The 12,927-nt window shown below is 49.1% G+C and overlaps 1 protein-coding gene across 6 annotated transcripts in view; it reads right to left on the bottom strand.

Annotated features, from left to right (window-relative positions):
* Arfgap3 (ARF GTPase activating protein 3) overlaps positions 1-11,947 on the bottom strand; it is a 48,544-nt gene extending 36,597 nt beyond the window's left edge. For 3 of the 6 annotated variants that reach the window (XM_029469986.2, XM_029469988.2, XM_021183537.3), the window contains exons 1-2: positions 11,780-11,946; positions 4,621-4,739 (exon numbers count right to left, since the gene is read on the bottom strand). In XM_029469986.2, the coding sequence (XP_029325846.1) occupies positions 4,621-4,739; positions 11,780-11,848 (188 nt within the window). In that variant the 5' untranslated portion in view covers positions 11,849-11,946. Of the gene's footprint in view, positions 1-4,620; positions 4,740-11,779 lie in introns of all 6 variants that reach the window. The other 3 variants (XM_021183534.3, XM_021183535.3, XM_029469989.2) reach the window with 2 other exon arrangements.
* Between the last annotated feature and the right edge of the window lie 980 nt (positions 11,948-12,927).

Raw genomic sequence — 12,927 nt, 5'->3', positions numbered from 1 at the left:
AGCAGTGAGTGCCCTGGACTTTCTCCCGCCCACAGCCTTGGCAGCTGCCTTTGGCTCAGTGTTCTTTACTTGTTATTTTTTTAATCTTCCATAAGCATGTGACTCATACATTTATCTGACTTTTAAAAGGCGCATGCTTGAACCTACACAGGCCCAACAGATCTCGCTGTCCAGGCTCCACGCCAGTCCTCTTCCTACCTGGTTTCCTGGAACTCTGTGCATGGGCACAAGTCTCAGAGGTGACCATAGGAATGAATAGCACAGGCAGAGGAGGGGCAGCTGTGGGTGGCCTCATGTCCGGTCTTTCTATACTCTGGACAGGGTGTGGCACTGTGTATGAACAGCTCGTGACCAATCTGGGAAAAACATTCTCAAAAGTAAGTCTGGAAGCTGGGGGGAGGGGTGGTGCAGGTGGCTCACATCTATAATCTTAGGAGGCAGAGGATGGAAGGTTACAAGTTCACGGCCAGTGTGGACCACAGAGTGAGTTTAAGGCCAGCCCAGGCACTGTGTGAGAACCTGTCTCAAAATAAAAGTACTAAGAGGCTGGGGATTTACTTCACCGTAGCATACATTCTACCAGTTCAACTGCCTAGCATCCATTAATGTGGCACTTATACATACAAGGTCCTCAGTTCTGTCCCAAGGGCATCTGCACACCCTGCCCCTCCCCCACTATGAAGTTATTCAATTAGTTATAATCACAAACAAAAATTAACTCAAACTGGGCGTGGTGGCATAGACCTTTAGTCCCAGCACTTGGGAGGCAGGGACAAGTGAATCTCTGTAAGTTTAAGGACAGCCTAGTCTACATGGCGAGTTCCAGGACATACAGCGCTACATGGTGAGACCCTATCTAAGTAACAAAAACAAAACTCAAAAGGGTCAAAGACATAAATGTGATATTTGAAACCATAAAACCCTTGGAAAGAACAGGATGAAAACCTACAGCAGTGGGTTTGATGTGTGTGCCTTGACAAGGATCCAAAAGGCATATGCTAACAGGATGTCAGGAAAGACAAGTGTATCAACAAACAGAGCCAGGCGGCGGTGATGATGGTGGTGGCTCACCCCTTTAATCCCAGCACTCAGGTGGCAGAGACAGGCAGATTTCTGAGTTTGAGGCCAGTCTGGTCTACAGAGCGAGTTCCAGGATAGCCAGGGTTACACAAGGAAACCCTGTCCTGAAAGACAGACAGACAGACAGACAGACAGGCAGACAGAAAGAAAGAGTACTGATACATCCATTAGGAAAGAAAGAAAGAAAGAAAGAAAGAAAGAAAGAAAGAAAGAAAGAAAGAAAGAAAGAAAGAATCGATACATCCATCAGATGGGAGGAAATATTTTCAAATTGTATCTATTATAAGGCATCAATATATGGCAAACATAAAGAACTCTGAAAGCTCAATATAAGAAACAACTCAATCCAAACCAGGCAAGAACAGGAACAGAAAATCTTCAAAGCAGGAACACAGACGGTCCATCGTGCATGAGAAGGTGCTGAGCGCTAATCACTGGGAAATTCATACCAGAAACACAAGGAGAAACAACCTCACACCCAATGGCTGGTACGAGAGAGGGGGGAGGGAGGGAGAGAGGGAGGGAGTCTTGGCTAAGGGTCTGGCTCAGCAGCAGAATACCCAGGCAGCATGCACGAGGCCCCTGGTGTAGTCTTCAGCACTACAGAAAAGAAAAGAAAAGAAAAGAAAAGAAAAGAAAAGAAAAGAAAAGAAAAGAAAAGAAAAGAAAAGAAGAGCAGGAGCAGGAGGGTAAGGGCCAGGAAGAGGAGGAGAGATAGAGGAGGAGGAAGATGCTGAATGCTGGTGAAGATGAGCAGAAATGACGCCTATGTGCCGCTGGCGGGATGTACGGTGGCCGAGTCATTCTGGACAAGGAGGGGCTTCCTCACAAGAGGAGACTATAGTCATCACCTGAGCTGTTGACAGCTCTTCTGAGTGCTGTCCTCAAGGGGCTCAGGACAGTTCTCAAAGTGACAAGTGTATACACATGCTCAAGGCAGCTTTATTTCCATGGCTACCATGTGGGAGCAATTCAAGTGTCTACCCATGGTTGGACAGACCAGCAAATCAGCGTTTACAGATCCCTAGAGCGTTATTCAGTCTCAGCAAGGAAGGGGTTATGGAGGAATGGATGGTAAGAGTGAGCGAAGTGCAAAGTCAAGCCAGTGCAAAACAGCAAGCATCCAACTCTATCCATACGTGCCGTGAAGGCTTGGGTCAGTGACCACAGGCTCCTGCATGCCGGGAAGGCTTGGGTCAGTGACCACAGGCTCCTGCATGCCGGGAAGGCTTGGGTCCCAGCTGGTGGATCTCTCTGGAAGGTTATGGCACCTCAGGAGGTGGAGCCTTGCTGGAGGATGTCAGTCAGAGAGGCTTTAAATTCTGAGAACCTTGCCCCTCTTCCTGATCTCTCTGCTTTCTGGCTGTCAGGCTGACCTCATTTTCTGCTGTGATTTTTTTTTAAACCATTATGGATTCTCCCTTTAGAATCCTGAGCCAAAATGAACTCTCCTTAAGTTGCTTTTGGATATATGTTTTATCACAGGAACAGATTGAAAACTAGAACATGAAAGTATTAAAATAGGCAAATCATAAACTGGGTGGTGTCAGTGTATGCCTTTAATCCCAAGTACTCGGGATGCAGAGGCAGGCAGATCTCTGTGGGTTTGAAGCCAGCCTGGTCTACCAAGTGAGTTCCAGGACAGCCAGGGCTACATGGAGAAATGATGTCTTGAAAAGACAAAATAATAATAATAATAATAATAATAATAATAATAATAATAATAATAGTAATAATAATAATAATAGCCAAAGACACAACAAGTATGCGATGGCACATTCCAAACATTCTGGAACCAGAATCTCAGACAAAGGAAGATGACTGATATTTTGAAATAAGCAATAATATTCAAAGCAATTCCCTTTTCTTAGTAATTACCTATGCAGTTAGCCAGCCAGCTACACCATGCCCTCAGGTGGGCTGGTGGCTCGGGATGCTTATTGCTCTTGTAGAGGAACTGAGCTCAGTTCTCAGAACCCACGTGACACACACTTGCCTGTAACTTCAGCCCTAGAAGATTGGAGGGTGTCTGCTGGCCTCCATAGATAACCACATACATACATGCACACACACACCCCTACCCACCCACAGACACTCACACAGATTTAAAAAAAAATTAAAGACAGAAGATGTTGTAGCCATCACTGTATAGTTTCTCCGCTGCTATGTAAAAAGCCTCATCTCTATTGATTTTTTTCATACAGGGATAAATGCTACTTTATGGTAGTCACACTGTGACAATGTTCCTTAAGTTAACAACAACGACAAGAAATCATTGCCACAGTTCTTTCCCAGAAGAGGAGCAGGGACACAGGCCAGCTGCTGGAGGAAGTGGCACCAACAGAGGCCCGAGTCCCTGAGATGACCTGCAGAAGGTGCCCTGACAAGGCCCAGGCAGCTGGGCACATCCTGCTGGGCCTCTGGTCTGACTCTGGCCCTCTGCCTAGTCATTATTTCTCTTCACTTCACTTCAGAGGCCTTTTCCCTCCCTCCCACCGTGGGGCTGCACCTCTCTCTGGAGCCCACAGTGTGGGAAGAGGAAGGACATTTCCTCACTGGAGTGGCCAGGGTAAAGAGGGAAGAAAGGCCTTCCTATACAAACATGTGACATCACCAGCAAAAGCTGGACCAACTCATCCGCTCAGGCTTTGCCCTGCTAGTGCCAGTGGGAATGGGAGCTGGAGGAGGATGCTGGGTACCATATCTGGATGAGGAGGACTCCACCCTTCATGTGAATTCTCAACCTTGTGTGTGCACAGGAAGCCCCTTCTCTCTCGAGTGTGTACTTTAATTTCTTAGAAGGCCTGGGAGGAAAAGGAACTGTTGCTTTGAGACCTCTCATCTGACTTTGTCTTCAACACCAGAGCTTGATTTCTTCTACAAGATCTCCACAGAGGCCCGAGAAGAAAATGGCCTGTTTTCCCACATCACTAGATGATGCAAGAGTTAACCCCCAACCCCCAGATTATGGTTACCTGTCATTTTACTGATGTCAAATCAACATCAATGACAGGGGGAGACAGGGACATTCCTGGTTAACTTTCTTCCCTTTCTCTTTAATCATTCATATATTCTATGTGTATGAGTGCTGTCTGCATGAGCATCTGCACAGCACACGAGGGATGCAGGTATAGATGGTTGTGAGCCGCCACGTGAGTGCTGTGCACTGAACTCAGCACCTCGGGAGCAGCAGCCTGTCTCCAAGCCCACGGGTGGTTCATTTTCACTGCCAGTTTGACTGGCTTCCGCACCACATGGGAAAGCAAACGTGGAGTGTCCCTGTTAGGGAGTTTCCGGGCAGGTTTAACTGGGGAAGACCCACCATGAACGTGGGCTGTGCCATCCCCAGGCTGGGAAATTGAGCTGAACAGCAGCATTCAGATCTGCCCCCAACTTGGATGTTATGGGGGCAGTCAGGTCGCTCCTGCTGCTGTGGTGGACCGCACCCTCAAACCGAGAGCCAAACTAACCCATTCTCCTTTGCATTACTCCTAGGGAGACATCCAGGTACCAATCAGCCAGCGGGGAGAGTTCACTTACCGAATAAAACTCAAGTGAACCCCGAGCGACCGGTGTGATCCTGAGCAGTCGATGCAGAGAAACACCCCATAGCTTATGCTGGCCCAGCTGGGATTTTTGGCACCACAGTCAAAACACACCTGAAAGAACAAACAGTCATTAGACTTGGTTGAGGACTAACTGGCATTAGCAGGGGCCTCACCCAGGAGGCAAGAGTACAAGGCTGATGGGAAGGTGGCTCAGCTGTCACACTTTTAAGCCAGTGTGTCACCCAGAGGCTTGGGAAACTCTCAGTCCACAAAGTGCTGGTCTTGCAGGCATGAAGACCTGTGGTCCGTCCCTAGGGCCCCTAGGGGAGGGTAGAGGACAGCTGGCGGTGGCTGCATATCGCATAGTGGGCAGAGACAGGCAGATGATCTGCTTGCCAAGTTCCAAGCCCGTGAGAGAATCTGCCTCAGAGAAACAAGGTAGATGGCATCTGAGGAATGACAGCTGAGATTGTCTTCTGGCCTCCACACACACATGTGCCCACACGTTTATATTCCAGCACACGTGTGCCCACACATCCACATGGACACACACAGAGTAAGAGAAAGGATTCCACCTAGGTTTTCAAAACTCTTAAGTTTCTCTCATTATAATAATGATCTATAACTATGATAATTAGAGTAAAAAGACTATAGATCCAGGCCAAACGCTGCTGTCTTTGAAGACTCAGTAGGGACCCTTGCCACATAAATTCATGCCTATGAGGGACAAGGCTCTGCTGGGACACAGTCCCACACCATCACCTGGGCAGTGGCTGTATCCTACATGGCAGGCTCCTGGGTGTGAGTCTTGTCTGTCAGATGCCCCGTCATCCCTCACCTCTTAATAGTCACGTCCTCACACAATCTCTCACTTTACCAAGGTGCCTTATAGAAGGAGGCAGCAGGACTCACCCACTACTTTTTTTTGTTTTGTTTTGTTTTTGTTTTTTTCGAAACAGGGTTTCTCTGTATAGCCCTGGCTGTCCTGGAATTCACTTTGTAGACTACTTTTGAGATTAGGCTAAGACACCACAGCCTCGTTGCCCCTGGGTCACTACCTCTTGGGAGAAAACAGCTAAGGTTTCTTCAGGAGACTCAGATAGCCCTGGGCAGAGGCTCAAGTGCTAAGGCCCTAGCTGAACCGCTGGACCACACCACACTGCTCAAATGACCGTTGCTGTGTCACAGACAGGGCACACCCAGCCAGCTAAGTCACTCCCCAGTCCTAAACTCTGAACCCACGTGGGTGTAGACGCTAAGTTTGGAGGGCTAGTCCAGCGTTCCTCTCTGAAACAGGACACTTTGAGAACAATTAGAATCACAAGTCACCTCAGCAGTGGCCTCTGCTCTGTAGGCACCGAGAGCTCCTGCAGGGCTAGGCCTTTCCTGTAACCTGCTTTCTCTGTTAGCACAGGTGCTTAGTGCTGGCTGAACAGCTCTGGGTATTTAGCTCCCACGGACCTTGACCCCATATTCCTTCCTCCTAAGCACTTAGCAAACCTTTGTAAGCCAAGCTAACAACAATACACCAATTATTGCCAGCTCAAAAACTGTCAACAGACCCTTCCTTCAACAATGATGAGAGAAAACACTTGCTGGGCCACCCAGAGGGCTCAGTGGGTAAAGACGCTGTGGCCAAGCTTTGATGACCCGAGTTCAATCCTTGGATCTTACATAATGGAAGAAATGAATCCCTTAAGTTGTCCTCTGACCCACTCAAGCAGGTCATGGAATGCACACACACCATGGTACTCATGTGACTCTGTACACCCAAAATAAATACATACATACATAGTGCCTTCCATAGACATCATGTTAATTCAAGTCAGAATAGCAATCACAAAATTCTCACAAGCAGGAAAATTGTCTCTTTTTCAGAACCCAGCTCACTCTATATACAGTTTATAAAGTAAAAAGTACCCTGAGGAAATTGCTGCTTCTGGCCTTGGGAAAGGAAAAACTACAAGCTGCTAAAAGCCACCACCAGCTGGGCTCAGTGGATGTGGAGTGACATCGGGTATGGAGATCAGCTGGCTAGTGACTCACTGTGGTGTTCTCTGACTGCCTGCTACGTGTCAGACACTATGACAGGAGCCAAAGTACAAAGGCATGGATGCCATCATAGAATCCAGCAGTGCATACTGAGACCCAGTCTCTGCCAGGCCTCGTGCTAGCCTCTGGGGCACTCACTGTGTGGGGAGAGACGGACACAGACACCAAACAGTGCTTGGGCACCAGCTCTGGAAGTCAGGAGCTGCCCGGAGGGGAAGTCAGTGCTGCTCACCTGACTTTACCATGCACTTCCTATCCTGTGCGGGTCCTTGGTGCCCACTGCTCTAGGGAGAGACAACTCATCATGTGATCTCATGGCTTTAGGTTAGCATATCAAACAAGGTGTCCAATGCAGGCCCCGGAGAAGAGGGGAGGAGGCAGGAGTTTGCTGTGCACAGTCTAGGGCAGGCAAGCTGAACTACAGGGGAAGGGAGACACGAAATGGGGTCTGCTCTGCTTTGATAGGTGATCCCATACAAAAAATATGGTTTTCTAAGGAGAATTCAGTTCGTAGAAGGGGAAGAGAAACAGCTTATTAGCTGACAGCATTTAGCCCGATAATGAGAACTTTCTTACGGAAATGGCAGCTAACACTTCACAAAGCCTTCACAAAAACCTGAAGGAAAGGGTTTATCACCTCAGCAGCCTCACTGACTGTGACACCTGGGAAATCTCTCAGAACGGTGGGGCATGCCTGGGCAGTGGATTTAGGGGGACCAGGAGTTCAAGGTTGTCTTTAGCTACACAGAGCACGGGAGGCCAGCCTGGGATACCTGAAACCTTATTTCAGAACAGAACGAAAATGAGAAACGTAGGAAGCAGATGTCTCCCCCGCGTTAGCACAGCATCACAAAGTTCTTCATCTACTTTTAAAAATGAAATTAAGTGTTTTGCCTATATGTGTATCTGTATACCACATGTGTGTCTGGTGTCCACCGACACCAGCAGAGGGCATTGGGTCCTCAGGAGCTGGAGTTAATGGATGGTTCTGAGTGGTTCTGCGTAATCACCTGGGTACCAGGAACCAAACCCAGGCCCTGTGTTGGAGACATAAGTTCTTAACCACTGAGCCATCTTTCCAGCATCCCCATCTACTTTATGTGTATATATATATATATATATATTTTTTTTTTTTTTTCTAATCGTGTGGGTATGTGTGGGTATGGCAGCTGCCCTCTGAATCCAGAGGTACAGCCCCTGGAATGGGGATTACAAGTGGCAGTAGGCCACCTGCCGTCGGTGCTAGGAACTCACTCAAATCCTTTGCAAAGGCAGCACACGCTCTTCACTGCTGATCTGTCTCTCCAGCCCTGTCCCTTCCATTTTCTACCCCTACTGCAGGCTCCCTGAAGGCACGGGCCGTGTCTCTACCTCCAGTGTAAAAGTCTGCAGTGCTTTACACAGCACCGGAACCAATGGGTGCTGACCGACCCAAGGAGCAGCCCAGTACAGAAACCAGCCTGCAAGACCAGACCTTTCATCCAAGCAGACCATCATTAGATCCAAGGGAACGGACAGTGGATTCCAGATAAAAGGAGACCTAGCTGTGTTCCTGTTGCTTTTCTGACAACGTATTTTTGAGCCTCCCCTTTTTTTTGACAATCTCTCCCCCTGTTTAGACAGGGTCTCCTGTAACTCAGCCTGGGTCACACTTGTTCTGTAGTTGTGGGTAAATCTGACATCCCAACCCTCCTTGCCTTTCCTTCCAGGTACTGAAATTAAGTGTGAAGCAGGTATCACGCTTCCAGCCTTATCAGAGCAAAAATTTTACTTAGAGGGTCCGTCCTTACAACCCCAGATGAGTCTTTACAATGCACTTATTTTTTTGTTGTTGTTTTTAATTTTCATTTGTGAAAGAACCTTGTTATATGGTCTAACCTTGAATTTGGCAATCCTCCTGCCTCAAGCATTTTAAGAGTGCTGTTAAGCTAGGCATGATGACTGGATGGCTTGAAGCCATCCTCATCTCATAATTTTGTCATTCAGAAAGCTGTGGCAAGGACTGCAAAATTCAAGGCCAGCCTAGGGTTATATAGTGAGTTCAAAGCTGGCCTGGGCTACACAGGAAAAACCTGTCTCAAAGAGAAAAGAAAGGAAAAGAAAAGAAGAGGGGAGGGGAGGGGAGGGGAGGGGAGGGGAGGGGAGGGGAGGGGAGGGGAGGGGAGGGGAGGGGAGGGGAGGGGAGGGGAGGGGAGGGGAGGGGAGGGGAGGGAAGGGGAGGGGAGGGAAGGGGAGAGAAGAGAAGAGAAGAGAAGAGAAGAGAAGAGAAGAGAAGAGAAGAGAAGAGAAGAGAAGAGAAAAAGAAAGGAAGGAAGGAAGGAAGGAAGGAAGGAAGGAAGGAAGGACGGACGAACGAACTGAAGGTATTGCTCAATGGCAAAGTACCTGTCTAGAGTACACAGGTCCTAGGTTCAAACCCCAGCACTACACTAGAAGGGTGGAGCTTATTGTTGCCCGGTCCTTCTAGTCATTAGAACTAGTTTTCACCAGCAGGGCGTGGTGGGGCACAGCTTTAATCCCATCACTGCGGAAGCAGAGGCAGCGGCAGGCAAATCTCTGTGAGTTTGAGGCTAGCCTGGTCTACAGAGTGGATTCCAGGACATCTAGGGATACACAGAGAGACCCCGTCTCACAAAACCAGAAACTAGTTTCACCACTTTCACGTCAAATCCATCCAGTCAGCAAGGGCTTGGAGCCATCCAGTCAGCAAGGGCTTCAAGTCACGACCAGAAAGGAAAGCCAGTGCCATGAGACATGACCAGAAGCTACTTTGGAATCTTGCTTTAGAAATCATATCACAAGAGAGATGGTTCAGTGGTTAAGAGCACTGACTACTCTTCCAGAGGTCCTGAGTTCAAATCCCAGCAACCACATGGTGGCTCACAACCATCTGTAATGGGGTCTAATGTTCTCTTCTGATGTGTCTGAAGACAGAGACAGAGTACTCATATATTTAAAATCAATAATTTTTAAAAAGAAATCATATTATAGAACATAAAGTTTCAATAGGTGTGTTCTTCAGAATAAAATGAAAAAAAAAAAAAAAGGGCTGCATTCATATAGTTTAGTGTCTGACCAGGCTTTCGTGTGTGTCTGGGTGTTTACATTTTGAGGCATTTTGTGTTGCTTTGTAACACATACTAATCAAAAAACCACTACATACCTCATGGCCAGCTGGACAATAATTTTACTTTTTTTTTTTTTTGAGAAGTAGTCTAATGTAGTCTAAGGCTGGCTTAGAAGTTGCTCTGTAGTGGAGGCTGCCTTTGAACTTTTGTTCTTCTTGCTTTCACCTCCCAAGTGCTGGGGTCACGCCATCTGCTACTGTACCCAACTAACATTTTAATACACAAGCAAGCCCCCGTGGGCTCCTCTGCTGGTATTGATGTAAAAGGAGCGTCTTCCCTTTATTTTGTTGTTGTTGTTGCTTCTTGCTTTTTGTTTTGTTATTTAGCAGTGGTCTTTTTGATACATTTGAAGGGAATACACACTGGCGTGCAACACAGAGAAAGTGGCAGCATACGCACTTTCCCACCCTGCCAGCTGTAGATCCAATCTTGTGTGGTAATAAGCAAGTCCTTGCTACACACAGATCCATCTAAATTTGAAAAAAAAAAAAAAACAAAAAACAAAATCCAAAAACCAAGAAAACAGCAAAGCGACAGACACTGGACAATGCAGTGGCTGGAAGCCAGCTCTTCTTCCTTATACCCACCTGACATTATCACCCCCGTTTAACCATTTCCTTCATCATAAGGCTATAACAAGCTAGGGCTCCCTTCCACCATCAAGACAAAAAAAAAAAAAAAAAAGCCTGAATTTTGTGACGTGCTGGAACTTTCTATGCCAGCCATTCAGGACTCTGTAATCGTGGCTGTGCCCGTTAACAGATGGTTCCTCAGAGGTGAAGGTGGCGACCAGATGGAACTTGGAGAGGGGTGGGGAGAGTCCACAGTGACACGACAGCCCTTTGCACTCCTCGGGTTCCACCCTACTCCGTCATCCTAAGGAAGTGATCACCTTAACCCTGTGTATCAAAACAACACTGCCAGCCACATGCTAAAAGTTATAAGGCCCAGTGGTGGTGGTGGGGTGTGTGTGTGTAGGGGGTACACATTAAGGGGAAGGAAAAATTGTAGGGACAGACCTCAACCTCCAGAGGGATGAACGTGAGTTTTAGTGAGCTTCCTCAGGAACCCAGAGAGCTGGCAACCAGGGCAGAGAACCTTAGCTCTACTGGACTGGGAAACAGGCTGCCACCAAAGAACAATGGTGACAAAAATCCAACAGGTCCCCAGCCCTGAAGAACACTCAAGACAAAGGTCCATGGTGGGGGAGAAGCCCTTCTTTCCCAGAACTTAGCACCACTTAGAGTTCTGACCCCTGGGTCTAGGTTCCTGGAATTTTTACCTTCGTTCACAAAGGCCAGAAGGAGTGAACTCTGCCTCTCCAGCCTTCTCAGAGCCCAGCTACACACTTCCAACATCTGTTTCCTCCACCCCACCATGTCTGTGCTTCTGGGTCAAGGTGCTCTGGTCTCCAGACCTAGGCACCCCTAGATGCCATGAACTAGCCTTCTCTCTTAAGCCCCCACGTAGTCTGGCGTCTGGGTAACCTGGACACTCCTAGAGGTCCATACCCCAGTCCTCTCTCTGCCCTGAGATGCACTGGTCTCCTTTTCCAGATGTCTATGCCCCAGTCTTATGTCTATCCCCAGGTGCTCTGGCCTCTGGTGGCGGACACCCCAACTATCCATGTCCCAGCCCTCCCTGTGACCCCAGGCGCTCTGCCCTCGGATACTAGACATCCCAGATGTCCATGCCCGAGTCCTGTGACCCCAGGCTCTCTGCCTTTTAGTCCTGGACATCCTCCGGTCCCTGTGCCCCAGGGCCTCTGGCCAGGTACTCGCAGGACCCAGTACTCCGTCGCTAAGCCCCTGGTGGGCGCCCCCTTTTCCGTCCCTTGCTGACGAAGGTTGGGGAGCGGCGGCTGCCAGGCCCACAGTGCGACGTGTCACAGGCCGGGCGGCTCCTCCCACGGCCGCGGCCACACCGGGGTCCGGCGGGCCGCGGGGTCCCGAGCCCGCCTGCGGCCGTTACCTTGTTAGTGGGCACCGAGCGCAGGCGCTTGAAGATGGCCAGGATGTCCTGCTTGCTGGGGTCCCCCATAGTCACCGAGAACTGAGGTGAAGCAGTCCCCGACAACCGGGAAGAGACAGGGAGTAGCGGTTGCCGCCTCCCGGAGACCGAGGGGCGGGGCTGCGCGTGACGACAGGCCCCGCCCCTGCCGCGCCCAGGCTCCGCCCACAAGCGGGCGCACGCGCCGTTCTCCTTCACTCAGGGAGGTCCAGCGGCGCCACTGGTTTCTCCCGGTTCCAATTTCGAAGTCGGGCGCGGCAGGCGCATGCGCGGACGCTCGGACAACTCCGCGCCTCCTCCACCCCTCCGCAATCCTTCCCCAGATCTCAGCGTTAGGGTCCTGCAGTGTGGGGTAGGAACCCCAGGCTTTGCGCAGGGAGCATCGGGCTTACCCACCGGACTCGCCAGCATACCGTTGCCGGCCCATGGCCAGTCTCACACCTATCCCTCAGGATGGGAGAGCTAGCGGGTCCCATCCTCATGGATCCTGCATAGAAGTAGTGTGTGTTTGTACTCTTTCTCAGCTAAAGTCAAGCCCTGAGTGATAACCTACAGGAAATTGCTGTCCCATTTTCTCTCTCCCATCTGGGAAACCCAGGCTGGCCTAGAGCACACTGTGTAGTCCAAGGCTGGACTTGAACTGGAGATATTCCTGTTTTAGCGTCTTGCTGCTCAGATTACAGGTCTGCACCAAGCCATACTGGCTTAATAATCTTGTAATTATAAACTGTCTGCTCTGTTCATGGAGAGAGAGTGCTTGCCTGTAGGCAACAAGCTCTATCAGGGTCAGAACTGAGAAGTCTAGAAAGACCAGAAACAAGTCTGTGTTTAGTGCTTGGGGCTCCAGTTAAACCTTGGATAATATTAGTAGCTGGAAGGTTTGTGCTTGGGAGCAGGTGCCTCTTTTACAGCGGTCAGGGTGGAGCAGCTGGCAAACATGACCTTAGGTAGAGCATAATAGAAGAAAAACAGGTTTTGGTATCAAGTGCTATGCCCCAGCTTCTGTCCCAGTTCAACTGGTTGCATCCCAGCCGGGCCGCTGTAGGCACTTCCTAGCATTCACCTGTATGAAGGAGTTAGAGATGAAATATGTTGACCAGAGCAGCACT

This window comes from Mus caroli, unplaced genomic scaffold, assembly GCF_978045245.1.
Source record: "Mus caroli unplaced genomic scaffold, Mus_caroli_1 scaffold_16, whole genome shotgun sequence".
Lineage (NCBI taxonomy): Eukaryota > Metazoa > Chordata > Mammalia > Rodentia > Muridae > Mus > Mus caroli.
The sequence above is the reverse complement of the archived record's forward strand: the minus strand, read 5'-3'. Positions and strand labels throughout refer to the sequence as shown.